The sequence below is a fragment of the Tamandua tetradactyla genome, chromosome 16, assembly GCF_023851605.1.
Source record: "Tamandua tetradactyla isolate mTamTet1 chromosome 16, mTamTet1.pri, whole genome shotgun sequence".
NCBI lineage: Eukaryota > Metazoa > Chordata > Mammalia > Pilosa > Myrmecophagidae > Tamandua > Tamandua tetradactyla.
This window is the reverse complement of record NC_135342.1, coordinates 24,106,283-24,127,945: the sequence shown is the minus strand read 5'-3', so window position 1 is coordinate 24,127,945 and position 21,663 is coordinate 24,106,283. Positions and strand designations below refer to the sequence as shown.

Below are 21,663 nucleotides of genomic sequence, written 5' to 3'. Positions count from 1 at the left end.
CCTGAATGTCACATTGAAATATTAACTTGGGCTTCTCCCTCTCCTCTCTTTCCTTTCCCCTCACTCAAGCAAGCCTTTCTGGCTTTTGTTTTCCAAAAGCTTGACTATTTCAGACAGAAGTCTCAAAAGCTCAAACCCTGATGGGACCAAGCAAGTCATACGAATGTGTGAGACAGTCCGGGCGGGGGCTCTGGGGGCTGGTCACTCGCACATGCCATCTAGAGTGGGTTGTTTTTTACTAGCTTCAGCCTATTGTTTTTATGAAGGACTAGTGGCCTTGGTTTTCTGGTCTTGGGTGTTGTTTTTTTTTAGTACCCGATCTTCCCATTTTTTTTTTTCAAAAGAAGCTGGCAATCTAAATTCTCATGCGAAATCTCCAAACCAAAATTGTTTGGAGCACTTTGGGTGGACTCATCTGCCAGTTTGTGACTTCTGTCTTAATATGACTTGAGAGTTTGTGTGAAGGGGGCAAAGGGGAAAAGGGGATTCTGGGTGTGTGGATAAAAGATCTCCCAGAAACCAAGGGGAAGGGGGCTTCTCAACACCCCTGACCAAGAAGAGATTCCCCAAGGCTGATAGGAGAGAGCAGGGGGAGCTAAACAGGCTTGGAGAGAGGGTAGGGTTATGAAAACCTGCTGCCTGGTGACTCAGAGCCTTGAAAGAGATTCCAGGGTCCCAGGGGATCCAGGGCAAAGGGCATGTCCAGTAACCTTGATGGAGGGGAGCTAGAGAGCCCAGTGTCCCTGCTTCCCCAGGGTGGTAGGACAAAGCCCTCCAAAGAATGACTTTGGTGAACATTTTCCATCACCCCAGCCGAATGAAGGCTCAAAGTCAAAATTTGAGTTGAGTCGTAGAAAAACCAAGAAAGTGATAGTTCTAGCACACTTGAATTTGGGACCTGAGGTTTTCATCTGCTCCCTTCAAGAGCAGAGAGAGAGAGTAGGTGAATTCTGCCCCATTTCTCTGCAGAATCTGGGAGGAGGGAGGGGTTTCTCTCCCATCTCCTCTAGTGTGGGAGTGACACTAGGGAGATGGGTGCATGGAGGAAGCTGACCCACACAGGCCTAGGTCCCCAGACTGGGGCAAGGACAGAGACGGACTTACCCCACAGGAGGGTTACTCCAGCCCAGAGTGTCCACCAGCTCCACAGGGAAGCCATGTCTGCAGGGGGGGAAGAAAGGGGTCAGGGCAGGCTGCTCTGCTCCTCTTGCTGGAGCCAATTTCCTGGGGAGGACAGCAGGGTCCAGTGTCCAAGGGCCAGTGGGGGGGGGGGAGCTGGGTGTCCAGGGAATCTGGAGATGGGGTAGGGAGGGCAGGCTCCAGGGACAAGGGTAGAAAATCAGATGCCCCATGGGTGCAGAGTGGGAAAGGGAGTGCTGGAACAGAGGGCAAGAGAAGGGGGCCTGATGTCCTTCTCCCAAAGAGGACCCCAGCCTTTCTCACCTGCAGGCTCCTGGAGCTGCGGGATCATCTGTGGGTTGGGCTTTATAGCAGAGTTTCTTGGCTCATAGGCCACACCCCTGGTCAGCTGTCAGGCAGATGGTGCCAATTTCCCAGAGTCTGCTGATTTTAGAGCTTGAAAAAGTTGGGAGCCCTGAGGACCTGGGAGGGGTGGGGAGCAAGCCTGGACCTCTGAGTCCTGGGAGGGATGTGAGAACAGCTGGTGGCTGTGCCCTGGAAGACTTCTGGAAAATTCAGTGCTGAAGGGTGGTGTCCCAAAGGGAGACAGCTGGGGAGCAGGGTGCTGGAGTCCCTGGAGTAAGGGGGAGAGGTAGGGCTAGGAGGCCCTGGGTCTTATTTGCTGGCACCTGCCAGGAACACCAGAAAGGACCCACATCCGGGTTCGGGCTGCTCCCCACCCCCAAAGGGCCTTCCCCTGCTTCCCGGCTACCCATGTCCTGTTTCTAGGCAGTGCAGAGGGGCAGGTGGCTGGGAAATGGCACAGGAATCTGAGGTGTGGAACATAATAGCCCCACTTCCATCCTCAGTCTGTCAGGGCCCCCTAGGTGCCTCATCTGTTAAATGGGCCCATCAAACTAATCTCACCAGGCTTACTCACCTCCCAGAGGCCCCCAGGAAACTGTCAAGGACTGTGTACATGGGATGCAGGCTCTTGGTGGGGTCTCAGGCAGGGGTGCAGAGTGGGGACTCGGGGCTGGGGCTGTGAATAAAGGATGGAGGTCTCTGTTTCTAGGTTCCACGTGGACAGCCGGGTGGACAGATGGGGGTCCAGTTCACACAGAGGGAGCAGAAGAGGTGGCAGGGGATTTCTGAGACAATGTCAGAGCCTTCCAAGCCCTGACCCGTGCTCTGTTCTCCTCCTCCCAGCCCTGGGACTCACTGTTTGCTGGGGAGTCTCCCATGGAACCAGCAGCTGCTAAGCCTGGAGTTTCCTCTTGGACAACGCCCCAGCAGATGTGGACCCCTAGAACACTGCCCTCTTATCTCTGAGGCCTAGGTCCCTGAGAGGTCAGAGTGGGTGCGGGCTTTTCCCTCCCTGGGGCTCTAATACCCCTTACCCAGGGCACAGGGAAAGGGAAAGGCTCAGAATGCTCTGGGACCCAAAGTCAACCAGGAAAATGAAGTGAGAAAACAGGGGAGTGGATAAGTGCCAGAACTAACAAAAAGCAGGCAGGAGTGGGAGACCCAAAGAGAGGGGGTGTTTAGTCAGGCATGGATGTCTGGTTCCCTGAGGGCTGGTGGAGGGGGCTACTGGGTCCCTGGGGGAAAGAGAGCCCAGGATTCCTGAGAAGGAAAAGGTGATTGCAAACTGATGTGGCAAATTCCTCTGTGTCACATACCGCCGCTGCAGTCTGCAAAGCTCAGAGAAATGAGGGGTGGGGAGGCAGAAGATTAGGAGAAGCTTCCGGGATGATTCTGACCCTCTGCCTCCTCTCAGCCTTGGGCTCTTCCTGGATTGACTCCGGAGAGACTTTCCCTCACCCTGACAGCCTTCAATACAAACGCCACTGTTGCTCTCTGCAGCCAGGGCACCCAGAAGTAGAGCGGTGGTAGGAAATCTCACAAATTAATATCTTTCCTTTTTGCTCTCTGTGCCCCTAACACCGGGGACCTCACACTTTTTGGAGCCCAGTGCTGTGTGTATGTGAGGGATGATGCAACCCTGTGCCTCACTCTTGCATATCTTTTCTCTGGAAACCCCACTGGTGACCCTGGAAACATGTGTTTATAGTCAGGGGAAACCACACCCATCCTGCCACGGGCAGCCTTCCTCTGAGCCATCAAGGGGTGTTTGGGTGTCTCAGCCTTTCCACCTCTCCCTGCAGTATCAGAGGCAGGATCTGCACTGGTCTTGCCATCCCGGATGTCTGGGACCCCCTGGCCTGCCTGAACTTTACAGACCCAGGGCAAAGACGGGAGCAGGGGGAAGGGTTCTGTTCAGCTAAATTCGGTTTGCTGCCAGTTTCTATCTTAATTCCTCCTACTTTGGATCCCACAAGGGGACTCTCTACCCCTTTAGGGAATTCCTTCACTTGCATAAACTGCCAGACTAACATCCCAGAGGTTCAACCCTCATCTTGCTCCTCTCCTGCCCAAGAACATTCCATGGTTCCCTGTCCCTTTGAACTCAAGTCCAAACTCTTGGCAGGATTATCTGCCTCATTTCTTGCACCTTCCACCCTGCATGCTCTGTGCCATCACCCATGCAGCCCCTTCCTCTTGCAATCCCCTTCCCCATATTCTATGCACTCACTACATGCTTCAGGAATCCAGACATCACTTTCTGCCTGAGTCATTTTCTGGGACCCCAAGCTGAAGCTAATCTCATTTATGCCTCTTATATGATACTGTTATCTGCTTCCTCATTTAATGGAAATCTCTCCGCTAGAAACAGGGTCCTGGGGCCTCTGTTCCTGGCTGTACTTCACCAACCTCCTTTCCACCCACCACAATCTGATTTCCACGTGCAATGGCACTTGCTTCTTACAACCTCCTCTTTGATACCAGTGGGCTTCAGAGTTTCTTTCTCTGCTTCTTTTAACTTCCTCTCCTCACTGGGAGATTTCATCCACGTCCCCCTATACCGAACAGCAACTGTCTAAAAGAACTTTCTGGGTTTCTTGTCACACTTTGTATCTCACCTTTTGGGGCCTTTGGGGGCTTTAGTCTAGTCGTACGTCTTGAAGAAAAGAGGGGTGGTGTGGGTGGGTTATGAAAAGAATTAGAAGTGTCTTACAAGCCAATCGCCTCAGGCATTCCATTGCACTTACATCTGCTATAGCAGGATCAATTGCTTCAGACAAAAGTGGGGGCTGTTTCCCCAGACGAGGAGGTTACAGGCTTAATAGGCACCAAAGGGTTAATCTCTTTAGGTGGAGATTGGAGGCTGGAGTTCAGGAAGCTCTTTCCTCAGAGCACCCCATTACAAATCTTTCTAAAAAAGACTCAGCAGAATCTAGGGTTTCCATGCCCCCGCTGCCATCATTATCAAGCTATATGTCCCATGCCAAGTTTCAGAATCCTATTCTTCTCCAATCAAAGCCCTTGCTTTAACAGAAGATACACTGCAACAGTGAGATTTTAGTTTACGTTGTAAGTCTGCTACTCACACAATGAAGCTCTGGGCCTGGTTTTCAGAGATCTCAAATCTACGACCACAGGAAATAAGGTTTTCTTTCAGAGCACACATGGAAACCTTTACCTCTTTCATATGGCGTGTAAGTTGCAAATTTGAAGCTATCAGCTCATCTCTTTCCTTTATGACTGTACCCAGTACATCTAAGAAGAACCGGCCAACATTGTTATATCTCTTAACTCCAAAAAACTCCATCAAGGTGTCAAAAGCACCCTCACTCAGAGCCTTGCCATGTATAAGTGTGCAATTAGCAGAATCAACTGGTGATATTTTGTGTATCTCTATTGCTTACTTACACCACCAACCGTCAGTGCCATTTTTATGACTGGAAACAGCATCATTAATGCCTTTGAGTCTAATCAAAGTAGAAAGCCAATTGTAAAATCCAATTTTTATGATTCCATTTCTCAAGAACTATCCCCGGTCCCAAGCTCAGGGTTCTCTAGAGAAACAGAACCGACAGGAGAGACCTATAAATATAATATTTATAAAAGTGTCTCACAAGAGCACAAGAATGCAGGAGTCCAAGATCCATAGGTCACACTGTGAAGCTGCTAACTCCAGTGAAGGGTATTGATGCACTTGTGCCAGTTTTCCCCTAGAAAAGCCATGTTTTAATCCTAACCCCATTTTGTAAAGGCAGCTGTTTCTTCTAATCCCTATTCAGTAGTGTATGTTTGAAACTTTAATTAGATTATCTCCCTGGAGATGTGACTCAATCAAGAGTGGTTGTTAAACTGGATTAGGTGGAGATGTATCTCTACACATTCCAGGTGGGTCTTGGTTAATTTACTGTAATCCTATAAAACAGGAAACATTTTGAAGAAAGCAAGAGATCAGAGAGAGCAGAAACACTGCAGTACCTTGAAGTAGAGAGTCCACCAGCCAGCAACTTTTGGAGATGAAGAAGGAAAGTGCCTCCCAGGGAGCTGGAGAGGAAGCTAAGCAGATGATACCATGTTCACCATGTGCCTTTCCAGCCAAGAGAGCAACCTTGATTGTGTTCACCATGTGCCTTTCCACTTGAGAGAGAAACCCTGAACTTCATCAGCCTTCTTGAACCAAGGTATCTTTCCCTGGATACGCTAGATTTGACATGTCTATAGACTTCTTTTGGTTGGGACATTTTCTCAGCCTTAGAACTGTAAACCTTGCAACTTATTAAATTCCCCTTTTAAAAAGCCATTCAGTTTCTTGTATATTGCCTTCTGGCAGCTGACAAACTAAAACAACCCTCTACGGGAGAGGCTCACTGGCAGCAAAAGCAGTGAAAATTCTCTTTCTCCCTGAAAAGTCTTCATCCAATTGGGTCAAACCCAACTCCTTGGGTTATCTTGTTTGCAGAGGACATGCTCTTAGTTAGTAGTAGATGTAATCAGCCACAGCTGCAATCAAGTGACTGATGATTTAATAATCTGATTTATCATCCACCATGAAATATCCTTCAGTAATGATTAGGCCAGTACTTGCCTGACCATACTCTGGGCACATCACCGGGCCAAGCTGACACCAGAACATAACTATCACACATACAAATACCCCTTGATAGGCTCTGAGCAAAGCTGCCTGTGGGGGAAATGGCTGTGATTTCTCTAAACATAAACAAATATTCCCAGGGTCATAAGTGGGGTTTCCTGAGAAATGACATGGAAGGGTGAGGCACAGGGTTGCATCATCCCTCACGCACATATACCTCTGGCTCTGAAAAGAGTATGAGAGAAGAAGGTCCCAATGGTAGGTACACAGAGAGTCTCAAGTACAGATATTAATTTGTGAGATTTCCCACACCACTCCATTTCTGGGAGCCTTGGCTCCAGAGAGCAATGATGGAGTTTATATTGAAGGCTGTCTGGGCAAGGGAATGTCTCTCTGAAGTCAACCAAGGGAGAGCCCAAGGCTTTCTAGAAGACTGAGGATCAGAATCACCCCCGAAACTTATCTTAATTCTATGCCTCTGCAATCCTCATTTCTCTGAGTTTTCCAGACTATAAGAAGTATATCTGACATAGAGGATTTGTCATATGAGTTTGCAATTGCCTTTGCAGTTTGCAAACCTGTAAGTGGCTGACTGCACAACCAGAAATAAATCAAATCCCTTTCTGTTCTCCAGAGGCTCTTTGGTAATTGATTCTGTGGCCTCAATGGCTTTTGCAAAGCTGGAAGTTGTTGACAGCACAACAGGAAAGGAATCATTGACCCTGTAAGCCTCAATGGCTTTGTCCTCCAAGCTGGAGGTGGTTGATACCATATCAGGAAAGAAATTTGGGGCTGGGGTTGGGGAAGCCACAGCCAGGGCAAAAAGGGATGAGAAAAGCAGAGCCTTCCAGAGCCTGGTGCAGGTGGGAGTGAACAAAGCTGAGAGGAGGGAAGCCCAGAAAGCAGGCTCCGGGTGTGTCAGAAATGAACTCCTGATGTGCACAGCAATTTGGATGACTCTCAAGAAAATTGTGCTGAGTAGCAACAAAAAAAAACTCAACCTAATCTCAAGAGGTTACACATGGTTCTGCTGATCCTTGGCATGTATGGTCACTTGGCTTAAAATAAATGTGGCCCTGCAGAAAAAACAGGGAAGGATATCTTTTCAAAAAATGGTGTTGGGTCAATTGGCTATCTATTGGAAAACTGAAACCGAACTGCAAACTCACATCTTACACAAAAATAATACCAGATCAAGTGTAAATCTGAATATAAAAGGCGACACTGAAAACCTTCTAGAACAGAGAGGATATTTTCATGATTTTGGGGTAGGCAAAGATTTCTAACAAAAGGCCCTGCTCATAAAGGAAAAGATTGATAAATGGATTATATGAAAATTAAGATATTTAGTTCATAATTAAGAAAATGAAAAGACAAGCCTGAATGGGAGAAAATATTGTCAAAACGTATAACCAACAGAGAGGCCTTGTATCCAGAATATATAAAGAATTCATTTGGATGAATAAGAAAAAGACAGCCAACTCAATAGAAAAATAGGAAAGACACTGGAATAAGTGCATTACCCAAAACACAAGCCACAAAAAAGGAGATCCAAATGGCCAATAAATACATAAAAAGGGGCATGGCCTCATTAATAATCACAGAAATGCAAATTACAATCACAACCCAATACCATTTTATCTCCATATTGGCTAAAATTGCATGACAAACAAGACCCAGTAATGGTGAAGCTGTGGTGCAATGACAAGGTCCATACAGCACTTATGAGCTTGTCAGTGCATCTAGAACCCCATTTGGTAGCATCTGCTAATGCTGAGCCCAATGACCTGGCAGTTCCACGACTACGAACTCCACACCACATCCCAACAGAAGGTGTGCACGTGTGGACCCAAAGACAGGATGCATTAGCCCAAACTGGAAACAGTGCGAATATTTGTCAACAACACAATGAGTGAATGTGTAGTTTTTAAATACAAATAAGTAACCTACAGTGATGAAAAATGAATTATAGTTAAATGTACAAGGTAAAGATTGAGTGAAAGAAGCCAGTCACAAAGCAACACAGACTTCAGATTCTACTTACATAGAATTCAAAAACAGGCAGGATAAAATCTACACATTCCCTGGTACTATTATATTGACGATTTCATGTTGATTAGATCTAGTGAGCAGGAAGTAGAACCTATTCTAGATTTTTTGGGTAAGGCATTTGTGTGGCAGGGGATGGGAGATAAATTCAACAAAAATACAGGTGCCTACCACCTCTGTGAAATCTCTAGGTGTTCAGTGGTGTGGGGCATGTTGAGATATCCCTTCTAAAGTGAAGGATAAGCTTTTACATATGGCCCCTCCTATGAAAAAAAAAAAGGTACAATGCCTAATTGGCCTCTTTAGATTTTGAGGACAACATATTCCTCATTGAGGTAAGCCACTCTGGCCCAGAAAAGTTGCTAGTTTTGAGTGGGGACCAGAACAAGAGGAAGCTCTGAGACAGGTCCAGGCTGCTGTGAAAGCTGCTTCCACTTAGGCCATATGATCCAGCAGATCCAAAGGTGCTAGAAGTGTCAGTGACAAATAGAGATGCTGTCTGGAGCCTCTGGCCGGCCCCTATAGGAAAATCACAATGCAGACCCTTGGGATTTTGGAGTAAAGCCTTACCATCCTCTGCAAATAACTACTCTCCTTTTGAGAAACAGCTTTTTCCCTGTTACTAGACCTAAGTAGAGACTAAATGCTTAACCATGAGTCACCAAGTTACCATGAGACCTGAGTTGCCTATCATGGGGTGGGTGTGGCCTGACTCACCAAGACATAAAGTTGGGCATGCACAGCAGCACTCCATCTTAAAATGGAAATGGTATATTAGAGATAGGGCTAGAGCAGGTCCTAAAGGCACAAGTAAGTTACACGAAGAAGTGGCCCAAATGCCCATGGCCCCAACTCCTGCCACATTATCTTCTCTTTCCCAGACCAGAGCTATGGCCTCTTGGGGAGTTACTCACAGTCAGTGGACTGAGGAAGAGAAAACTCAGGCCTGGTTTACAGATGGTTCTGTATGATGTGCAAGTACCGCCTGAACATGGACAGCTGCAGCACTACAGTCCCTTTCTGGGATGTTCTTAAAGGACAGTTCTGAGAGGAAATCCTCCCAATGGGTAGAACTTTGAGCAGTGTACCTGGTTGCTCATTTTGCTTGGAAGCAGAACTGGCCAGAGGTGCATTTGTATACTGACTCATGGGCTGTTGCTAATTGTTTCACTGCATAGTCAAGGACTTGGAAGGAACATGATTGAATAATTAGTGACAAAGAGGTCTGGGAAAGAGGAATGTGTATAGACCTTTCTGAGTGGGCAGAAATCATGAAGATATTTGTGCCTCATGTGAATGCTCACCAGAGAGTAACTTCAGCAGAGGAAGGTTTTAATAATCATGTAGATAAGATGACCCATTCTGTGGATACAAGTCATCCTCTTTCCCTTGCCATTCCTACCATTTGGGCTCATGAACAGAGTGGTCATGGTAGTGGGAATTCAGCTTATGCATGGGCTCAGCAACATTTTAACTATGGCCACTGACCCATAATCAGTCCTGAATATGGCATCATTCCCTGAGGTGCTCAGCCTGCTACCTGGTGGCAGCTTGAACAACTTCCATCATGGAAGGGGCAATGATTTGTTCTAACTGGAATAGAAACATATTCTGGATATGGATTTGCCTTCCTTGCATGTAATGCTTCCACCAAAACCACCATCCATGGACTTAGGGAATGCCTTATCCACTGTCCTGGTATTCTACAGAGCATTGCTTCTGCTCAAGGAACCACTTCAGAGCAAATGAAGTGTGGGAAGGGGCATATGCTGATGGAATTCTCAGGTCTTCCCCATAATCCAGAGACAACTGGGGTGATAGAGCAGTGAAAGGCCGTTTGAAGACATGATTGCAGTGACAACGACTTGGCAATATCCTGCAGGGCTGGGGCAACGTTCTCCAGGAGGCTGTGTATGCTTTATGAATCAGTGTCCACTGCATGGTGCTGTTCCTCCCATAGCCAGGATTCATGGGTCCAGGAATCAAGGGGTGGAAATGGGAGTGGCACCACTCACTATCACCCCTAGTGATCCACTAGAAAAAGTTTTGCTTCTTGTCCCTGAAACCTGAAGTTCATCTGGTCTGCAGGTCCTAGTTCCAAAAGGAATAGTGCTCCTACTGTCACCAGACAAAGGCCGTGATGAGCCTGGCCTGGACATCATGGATGAACTGACCAAAAGGGGGGAAACAAATAGAGTTCCAATGACTAAGAGATTTCAAATCGAGTCAAGAGGTCATTCTGGAGGTTACACTTATGCAGGTTTCAGCCAGATATTGCAACTGTCACAATACAGCAAACCCCAGCCAACAGTGTTCCTGGAAACCCTGGAAGATATCCTGTACTCTATAAAATCTTACTTATTATGTTTGTTTTTCAGAGACTTGAAACCTCCAGATTGTTCCAATGCCAGAGAAGCTCTGAAACCCAGAGATACTTACTGGACTCTCCAAGAATAATAACTGGGTTTCATCAACTCATCCTTTTGCTCCTTAAATGAAATGCCCCTTTTCAGCCTTGAAGCCGTTGGAAGGGTGGTTGCCCAGATATCCCTCAAGATTGAGAGATAATTATCAAATGAGAGAAGGAGTTGTAACCGAGAAATCAGGATTTAAGGGATAATTTTGATTACTGAATCATTATATAGATATTCCTTTTTAGTTTCTGGAAAATGGAGTAGATAGGGGAATACCCAAAAGCCCTAAACGATAATAAAGCTGCCCTGATATCTGAAATTACTGTAAAAGCCCTTATCTTGTGCCTTTGTTTCTATAAGAGCTGTTATGCCGTTTATTTGGCCACTTTCTTGTAGGGCAAAGGCCCTAATGCTAATGAAGTCAGCCATTAACTAGCTTCACCCCTGGATATTTGTATATCATATCAGCTAGACTCTGCTATTGAAAGATAACTTGTCTCCCTTCTTTTTGGTTCATACCTTTAGTATTAAAGTGACAGCTCTCTCCCCTTCTTTCAACTTCTGTTCTTCTGTTGAAATGATAATAACACTGTCTCCTTTTCTGCTTTGCAATTGGTATTCAAAATGGCCTCATCTCCCCTTGCTAAAATCCTTAAAAACCTTGAACCCCCTAAACTTGAGGAGACAGATTTTGGGCTGCAAGGCCATCTGCTCTCCTACTACACACATAGTAATAAACTCTTTTCTCTCTTTGAAACCCCGGAGTCTCAGGAATTGGTAATTGAGCATGTCAGGCAGAAGAATCCACACCCTTTGTCCAGTAATACTACCAGGAAACACAACAATGATTCCATTGAACTGGAAATTAAGACTGCCACCTGGCCATTTTGGGCTTCTCATGCTGCTAATCAACAGGCAAAGAAGGAGATTATTGTACTGGTTGGGGTGACTGATCCTGAATATTAAGGAGAAATAAAGACTGCAACTACCCAATGGAGGTAAAGAAGAGTTTTCTTAGAATACCAGAGATCCCCTAGGGCATATCTTAGTACTACCATGCTCTGTGATTAAAGTCAATGGAAAACTGCAACAATCCAATTCAGGCAGGACAACCAATGGCCCAGAAACTTCAGGAATGAAGGTTTGGGTCACCACACCAGGCAAAACAAACAAACAAACAAACAAAACATCGCCTGCTGAAATGTTGCTGAAGAAAAAGGGAACAAGGAATGTAGTGTAAGAAGATAATGATAAATATGAACAACGACCATGTGACCAGTTACAGAAATGTGGATGTGATGATATGAATATTTCTTCCATGTTTTTTTATGAGTATGTTTGCATTTGTCCATAAAGCAAATATCTTGCTTTCTTCTTGTTATATAACATAAGTAGTATTGTTCATGTTATAGCATATAAATTATAGGATATCAAGTTTAAGAGTGAATGTTGGTGAGAGGCAAGATGGCAGCTTAGTGAGGTGTGGAATCTAGTTCACCCTCCAGAGTAGCTAGTAAATAGCCAGGAATAGTACAGAACAACTTCTGGTGCCACATCAGTGACTGGACACATAGTGTACACTAGTGGATAAGCTGGACTGACTGAAACCCAAGCCATGAAGGCCAGCGCCTCTCCCCCACAGGCACAGTAGTCTGGTTCCCCAAGGGGAAAGGAAACAGACTTTACTAGCATCAGGGGCTTAGCTCAACCAAGCTCCACTTGCGGAATTAATTAACAAATTCTCACTACTGAAAATAGGCCCCCAGCTCAGATAAACCTGGAATAAGAGCTAATGATACTAGGAGTTTCTGCCCCGGCAGAGAGGGGGCAGGGCTGATGGAAAAAAAAAAAAAGAAAGAAAGAAACAGGCTTTTTCAGCCGGACAGCACAAAATGCTTGGAAATGGCTGGACCCCACGAAAAGGGGGCATACAGAGCCTGGAGATACGCACAGCAATGTACAACTTAACCTCTTGATTAACAAACCCGAGGAACAGGGGTCCTGTTCTGAAAAGGATTTTTTTTGCTTTGTTTCTACTACTTCAAGAGCTTATTAGATAGAACTCTAAGGCTGCTCAGGGCCCAACTGCCCCAGGCAAGGGAGCAATTAAGCTTGTCTGAGAAATAAAGTGGCTGGTCAGGTGAAAGGAATTAATTCCCTGGCGGCTGTGCCTTCCCCAGGAGAGGGGTGGGGTCCACCTCTGGTGAAATCCCTCCATCAAGGAATTCAGGCCCAGGAACTGGAAAATTGACATAATTAATGCCAACCTACAAAACTCATCTCTGTCTCAACCACGCCCCCAGCAGGGAGAGGCTTTTGAAGTTAAGGCACCTCATCACTCTACACTGGTGGGAAGCTGCAGACAGACAAACACCACAAACTGGGCAGGATAGGAAAAACACAGAGTCTAGTGGCTTCATAGGAAAGTCTGACGACCTGCTCAGTCTCACTCTCAGGGAAAGCTTATGTACATGACTCTTTCCTCCTGAGAAAAGGCTAGTCAAATCTGGAAAACTATGACTGGGGTCTATAATATCTGAGTAGACCCTCCACCCCCCCCCCCCCCCAAAAAAAGGCTCCATATGGGCAGGGCAAGAAACAGAAAAACAAGAACTGAAAATTTCTGATCAGTTAAACAAAATCTATGTTAGAGATCTAGACAAGCTAAACTGAATGTCAAAGAACAGAGAACAAAGCCATCCAGCAAGAAAATCCTAGGTGAAAGAGTGAAAACAATCTCCAGAACAAACCAATTGAGGAAATTAAATGCCTAGACACCAGCAAAAAATAATGAATCATACCAGGAAAATTGAAGATATCGCCCAGTCAAAATAACAAACCAACAATTCAAATGAGATACAGGAGTTGAAACAACTAATTCAGGATGTGGGAGAAGACATGGAAAGTCTCATTAAAAATTAAATCAAGGAGTTGAGGGAGGATATAAAAAAGGCAATGAGCAAACAAAAAGAAGAAATCAAAAGTATGAAAAACAAATCACCGAATTTATGGGAATGAAAGGCAGAGTAGAAGAGATTTAAAAATAAAAGGAAACCTACAATGATAGAGATGAAGAGGCAGAGGACTGGACATCAGAAATCTGACACACAAAAGAAAATATAGGGAAAAGAATGGAAAAATATGAGCATGGCCTCAGGGAATTGAATGACAACATGAAGCTCACAATTATATGGGTTGTGGGAATCCCAGAAGAGAAGAGAAGGGAAAAGGAGGCAAAAGACTAATGGAGGAAATTATCACTGAAAATTTCCCATCTCTTAGGAAAGACACAAAATTACAGATCCAAGAAGGGCAGCATGACCCAAACAGAATAGATCCAAATAGACATACTCCAAGACACTTATTAATCAGACTGTCAGATGTCAAAGAGAAAGAAAGAATTTTGAAAGCAGCAAGAGAAAATCAATCCATCACATACAAGGGAAGCTCAATTAGACTACGTATGGATTTCTCAGCAGAAACCATGGATGCAAGAAGGTGGTGTATGATATATTTAAGATTCTAAAAGAGAAAAACTGCCAACCAAGAATTTTATATACAGCAAAACAGTCCTTCAAAAATGAGGGGGAAATTAAAAAATTTTCAGACAAACAATCACTGAGAGAATTTGTGACCAAGAGACCAGCTCTGCAAGAAATAAGAAAGCACTACAGGCAGATAGGAAAAGGCAGGAGAGAGAGAGGTGTGAAGAAGAGTGTAGAAATGAAGAGTATCAGTAAAGGTAAAAAGAGAGAGAAAAAAAACTAGATATGACATATAAAATCCAAAAGGCAAAATGGTAGAAGAAAGTACTGCCTTTACTAGTAATAACACTAAATGTTAATGGATTAAACCCCCTAATCAAAAGGCACAGACTGGCAGAATGGATTAAAAAACAGGACTTATCTATATGCTGTCTACAGGAGACTCATTTTAGACCCAAGGACAAACATAGGTTGAAAGTGAAAGGTTGGGAAAAGATATTTCATGCAAACAACCATCAGAAAAGAGCAGGAGTAGCTATACTAATATCCAACAAATTAGACTTCAAATGTAAAACAATTAAAAGAGACAAAGAAGGACACTATGTATTAATAAAAGGAACAATCCAACAAGAAGACATAACAATCATAAATATTTATGCAGTGAGCCAGAGTGCTCCAAAATACCTGAAGCACACACTGACAAAAATGAAGGGAGAAACAGATTTCTCTGCCACAGTAGTTGGAGACTTTCATTCCCCACTCTCATCAATGGATAGCACATCTAGACAGAGGATCAATAAAGAAGCAGAGAGTTTGAATAATAGAATAAACAAACTAGACTTTAACAAACATTTATAGACATTACACCACACAACAGCAGGTTACACCTTTTTCTCAAGTGTTCATGGCTCATTCTCAAGGATAGACCATATGCTAGGTCACAAAGAAAGTCTCAATAACTTTAAAAAGATTGAAATCATACAAAACACTTTCTTGGATCATAAAGGAATGAAGTTGGAAATCAATAATAGGCAGAGGGCCAGAAAATTCACAAATATATGGAGACTAAACAACACACTTTTAAACAACCAGTGGTTCAAGGAAGAAATTACAAGAAAAATCAGTAAATATCTTGAAGGAAATGAAAATGAAAGCACAATATATAAAAATTTATGGGATGAAGCAAAGGCAGGGATGAAGCAAAGGCAGTGAAAAAAGGGAAATTTATTTCCTTAAATGCTTATATCAAAAAAGAAGAAAGAGCAAAAATCGAGGAATTAGCTGTTCACTTGGAAGAACTAGAGAAAGAACAGCTAACTAACCCCAAAGCAAGTAAAAGGAAAGAAACAATGAAGATTAGAGCAGAAATAAATGAAATTGAGAACATGAAAGTGATCAAGAAAATCAACAAAATTGATTCTTTGAGAAAATAAATAAAATTTATGGACCCTTAGCAAGGTTGACAAAAAGAAGAGAGAGGATGCAAATAAATAAAATCAGAAATGGAAGAAGAGACATAACCAATGACCCCACAGAAATAAACATGGTAATGAGAGGATACTATGAACAACTTTATACTAATAAACTAGACAATGTAGATGAAATGAACAACTCCCTCGAAAGGCAGAAACAACCAACATTGACCCAAGAAGAAATAGACAACCTCAACAAACCAGTAACAAGTAATGAAGCTGAATCAATTATTTAGAAGCTCCCAAAAGAAAAGCCTTGGGCCAGATGGCTTTACAGGTGAATTCTACCAAGCATTCAAGAAAGAAATAGTACCAATCCTGCTCAAACTTTTCAAAACAATTGAAGAGGAGGGAAGGCTACTGTATTGGTTAGGGTTCCCTAGAGAAACAGAATCAACAGGAAACACTTGCAAATATAAAATTTATATTAAGTGTCTCATGTAACCGTGGGAATGCAGAGTCCAAAATCTGCAGGGCAGGCTGTGAAGCTGATGATTCCAATGGAGGGTCTGGACAAATGCCACAGGAGAGGCTCATCGGCCAAGGCAGGAAGAAGCTTGTCTCTTCTGAACCCTCCTTAAAAGGCTTCCAGTGATTAGATTAAGCATCACTCATTGCATAAGACACGCCCCTTGGCTGATTACAAATGGAATCAGCTGTGGATGCAGCTGACATGATCATGATTCAATTCTATGAAACGTCCTCATCGCAACAGACAGGCCAGCACTTGCCCAACCAGACAAACAGGTACCACCACTTGGCCAAAATGACACATGAACCTGACCATGACAGCTACCTAACTCATTCTATGAAGTCAACATCACCCTCATACCAAAGCCAGAAAAAGATACTATAAGAAAAGAAAATTATAGACAAATCTCTCTAATGAATATAGATGCAAAAATCCTCAACAAAATTCTTGCAAATCCAATCCAGCAGCACATTAAAAGAAATACACACCAAATTTGATTTATCCCAGGTATGCAAGGATGGTTCAACATAAGAAAATCAATTAATGCAATACACCATATCAACAAATCAAAGCAGGAAAACCGCATGATCATCTCGATTGATGCAGAAAAGGCATTTGACAAAGTTCAACATCCCTTCTAGTTGAAAACACTTCAAAGGAAAAGAATAGAAGGGAACTTTCTCAACATGATAAAGGGAATATATGAAAATCCCACAGCTAACATCATCCTCAACGGGGCAAGACTGAAAGCTTTCCCCCTGAGATCAGGAACAAGTCAAGGATGTCTGCTGTCACCATTGTTATTCAACATTACGTTGGAAGTTCTAGTCAGAACAATTAGAAAAGAAAAAGAAATACAAGACATCCAAATTGGAAAGGAAGAAGTAAAACTCTCAGTGTTTGCAGATGATATGATACTGCATGTCGAAAACCCTGAAAAATTCACAGCAAAACACTAGAGCTAATAAATGAATACAGCAAAGTGGGAGGTTACAAGATCAACACTCAAAAATCTGTAGTGTTTCTATACACTAGTAATGAGCAATCTGAGGGGGAAATAAAGGGAAGAAATCTATTTACAATTGCAATCAAAAAAATAAAATATTTAGGAATAAATTTAAGAAAGGATACAAAAGACCTATATGAAGAAAACTACAAGGAACTGTTAAAAAAAATCACAGAAGACCTAAATAAATGGAAGGTCATACCGTGCTCATGGATTGGAAGGCTAAATATAGTTAAGATGTCAATTCTACCTAAACTGATTTATAGATTCAATGCAATACCAGTTAAAATCCCCAAAACTTACTTTCCAGAAATAGAAAAACCAATAACCAAATTCATCTGGAAGGGCAGGATGCCCCCGAATATAAAAATATCTTGAGAAAGAAAAGTGAATTTGAAGGTCTCACGCTACCTGACTTTAAGGCGTATTATGAAGCTACAGTGGTCAAAACAGCAGGGTACTGGCATAAAGATAAATACTGATGAATGGAATTGAATAGAGTGTCCAGATATAGACCCTCTCATCTATGAACAATTGATCTTTGATAAGGCAGTCAAGCCAACTCACCTGGGACAGAACAGTCTTTTCAATAAATGGTGCTTAGAGAACTGGATATTCATATGCAAAAGAATGAAAGAAGATCCATATCTCACACCCTATACAAAATTGAACTCAGAATGGATCAAAAGCCTAAATATTAGAGCAAAGTATAAAACTTTTCGAAGAAAATGTAGGGAAATATCTTTAAAAACTTGTAATAGGAGGTGGTTTCCTAGATCTTACACCCAAAGCATGAGCATTGAAGAAAGAGATAGATAAATGGAAACTCCTCAAAATTAAACACTTTTGTACATCAAAGAACTTTAATAAGAAAGTAAAAAGGCAGTCTATACAATGGAAGACAATATTTGGAAACGATGTATCAGAGAAGGGTCTCGCATCCAGAATATACAAAGAGATTGTTCAACTCAACAACAAAAAGACAAACAAGTCAATTAAAAAATGGGCAAAAGACATGAACAGACACTTCTCAGAGGAGCACATATAAATGGCTAAAAGGCACGTGAAAAGATAGACGCTCAACTTCACTGGCTATTAGGGAATTACAAATCAAAACCACAATGATATACCATCTTACACCCAACAGAATGGCCATTATCAATAAAACAGAAACAACAAGTGCTGGAGAGGATGTGGAGAAAAAGGCACACTTATCCACTGTTGGTGGGAACATCAAATGGTACAACCTTTGTGGAAGGCAGTTTGGCGGTTCCTCAGGAAGCTACGTATAGAATTGCCATATGATCTGGCAATACCATTACTGGCTGTCTATTCAGAGGACATGAGGGCAAGGGTACAAATTGACATTTGTACTCCAATGTTTATAGCAGCGTTATTTACAATTGCCAAGAGATGGAAACAGCCCAAATGTCCATCAACAGAAGAGTGGCTAAACAAGCCGTGGTAAATACATATGATGGAATATTATACAGCTGTAAGACAGAATAAAGTCATGAAGCATGTAACAATGTGGATGGACTTTGAGGACATTATGCTGAGTGAGACTAGCCAGAAACAAAAGGACAAACACTGTATGGTCTCATTGATATGAACTAACATTAATGAGTGAACTTGGAAATTTTCAGTTAAAAACAGAGGTTATCAGGAGATAGAAACAAGGTAGATATTGAGTAATTGAAACTGAAGGGGTACAAATTGTGCAACAGGACTGACTGTAAAAATTAGCAATGGATAGCACAATACTACCTGATTGTAGCACAATAACATGAGTACACTGAATGAAGCTGAATGTGAGAATCACAGAGGGAGCAGGGCTGGGGGCACATATGAAACCAGAAGGAAAAATAGACGATAAAGATGGAGATGGTATAATCTAGGAATGCCTAGAATGTGCAATGATAGTTACTAAATGTACAAATTAAGACATATTTTTGCATGAGGAAGAACAAAGGAATGTCAATATTGCAGGATGTTGAAAATAGATAGTCACTCATATTTTAAAACTTAAACTTATGTGTGAGACTAAAGCAAGAAATGTTTATTTAGTACAAAGTTTATATTTTGACACGTGAATTTCCTAATTTAATGTTTATAGACAGTTTTTTTATTAATTAACGGAAAAAAGAAATTAACACAACATTTAGAAATCATACCATTCTACATATGCAATCAGTAATTCTTAACATCATCACATAGATGCATGATCATCGTTTCTTAGTACATTTGCATTGGTTTAGAGGAACTAGCAACACAACAGAAAAAGATATAGAATATTAATAGAGAGAAAAGAAATAAAAGTAATAATAATAGTTAAAAAAAAAAAACCCTATAGCTCAGATGCAGCTTCATTCAGTGTTTTAACATGATTACTTTACAATTAGGTATTATTGTGCTGTCCATTTTTGAGTTTTTGTATCTAATCCTGTTGCACAGTCTGTATCCCTTCAGCTCCAATTACCCATTATCTTACCCTGTTTCTAACTCCTGCTGGACTCTGTTACCAATGACATATTCCAAGTTTATTCTCGAATGTCCATTCACATCAGTGGGACCATACAGTATTTGTCCTTTAGTTTTTGGCTGGACTCACTCAGCATAATGTTCTCTAGGTCCATCCATGTTATTACATGCTTCACAAGTTTATCTTGTCTTAAAGCTGCATAATATTCCATCGTATGTATATACCACAGTTTGTTTAGCCATTCTTCTGTTGATGGACATTTTGGATGTTTCCATCTCTTTGCAATTGTAAATAACACTGCTATAAACATTGGTGTGCAAATGTCCGTTTGTGTCTTTGCCCTTAAGTCCTTTGAGTAGATACCTAGCAATGGCATTGCTGGGTCATATGGTAATTCTATATTCAGCTTTTTGAGGAACCGCCAAACTGCCTTCCACAGTGGTTGCACCATTTGACATTCCCACCAACAGAGGATAAGTGTGCCTCTTTCTCCGCATCCTCTCCAGCACTTGTCATTTTCTGTTTTGTTGATAATGGCCATTCTGGTGGGTGTGAGATGATATCTCATTGTGGTTTTGATTTGCATTTCTCTAATGGCCAGGGACATTGAGCATCTCTTCATGTGCCTCTTGGCCATCCGTATTTCCTCTTCTGGTAGGTGTCTGTTCAAGTCTTTTTCCTATTTTGTAATTGGGTTGGCTGTCTTTTTGTTGTTGAGTTGAACAATCTCTTTATAAATTCTGGATACTAGACCTTTATCTGGTATGTCATTTCCAAATATTATCTCCCATTGTGTAGGCTGTCTTTCTACTTTCTTGATGAAGTTCTTTGATGCACAAAAGTGTTTAATTTTGAGGAGCTCCCATTTATTTATTTCCTTCTTCAGTGCTCTTGCTTTAGGTTTAAGGTCCATAAAACCGCCTCCAATTGTAAGATTCATAAGATATCTCCCTACATTTTCCTCTAACTGTTTTATGGTCTTAGACCTAATGTTTAGATCTTTGATCCATTTTGAGTTAACTTTTGTATAAGGTGTGAGATACGGGTCTTCTTTCATTCTTTTGCATATGGATATCCAGTTCTCTAGGCACCATTTATTGAAGAGACTGTTCTGTCCCAGGTGAGTTGGCTTGACTGCCTTATCAAAGATCAAATGTCCATAGATGAGAGGGTCTATATCTGAGCACTCTATTCGATTCCATTGGTCGATATATCTATCTTTATGCCAATACCATGCTGTTTTGACCACTGTGGCTTCATAATATGCCTTAAAGTCAGGCAGCGCGAGACCTCCAGCTTCGTTTTTTTTCCTCAAGATGTTTTTAGCAATTCGGGGCAACTTGCCCTTCCAGATAAATTTGCTTATTGGTTTTTCTATTTCTGAAAAATAAGTTGTTGGGATTTTGATTTGTATTGCATTGAAATCAATTTAGGTAGGATTGACATCTTAACTATATTTAGTCTTCCAATCCATGAACACGGTATGCCCTTCCATCTATTTAGGTCTTCTGTGATTTCTTTTAACAGTTTTTTGTAGTTTTCTTTATATAGGTTTTTTGTCTCTTTAGTTAAATTTATTCCTAGGTATTTTATTCTTTTAGTTGCAATTGTAAATGGGATTCGTTTCTTGATTTCCCCCTCCGCTTGTTCATTGCTAGTGTATAGAAATGCTACAGATTTTTGAATGTTGATCTTGTAACCTGCTACGTTGCTGTACTCATTTATTAGCTCTAGTAGTTTTGTTGTGAATTTTTCCGGGTTTTCAACGTATAGTATCATATTGTCTGCAAACAGTGATAGTTTTACTTCTTCCTTTCCAATTTTGATGCCTTGTATTTCTTTTTCTTGTCTAATTGCTTTGGCTAGAACCTCCCACACAATGTTGAATAATAATGGTGATAGTGGACATCCTTGTCTTGTTCCTGATCTTAGGAGGAAAGTTTTCAATTTTTCCCCATTGAGGATGATATTAGCTGTGGGTTTTTCATATATTCCCTCTATCATTTTAAGGAAGTTCCCTTGTATTCCTATGTTTTGAAGTGTTTTCAACAGGAAAGGATGTTGAATCTTGTCAAATGCCTTCTCTGCATCAATTGAGATGATCATGTGATTTTTCTGCTTTGATTTGTTGATATGGGGTATTGCATTAATTGATTTTCTTATGTTGAACCATCCTTGCATACCTGGGATGAATCCTACTTGGTCATGAT

The 21,663-nt window shown here is 42.1% G+C and overlaps 1 protein-coding gene across 1 annotated transcript in view; it reads right to left on the bottom strand.

Moving 5' to 3' along the window:
* Nucleotides 1-1,432, bottom strand: part of FCGBP (Fc gamma binding protein) — a 39,689-nt gene extending 38,257 nt beyond the window's left edge. Inside the window, exon 1 of the mRNA XM_077131868.1 lies at nucleotides 1,105-1,432. Coding sequence (XP_076987983.1) covers nucleotides 1,105-1,159 — 55 coding nt within the window. The 5' untranslated portion in view covers nucleotides 1,160-1,432. The remainder of the gene's footprint in view (nucleotides 1-1,104) is intronic.
* Nucleotides 1,433-21,663: the final 20,231 nt, after the last annotated feature.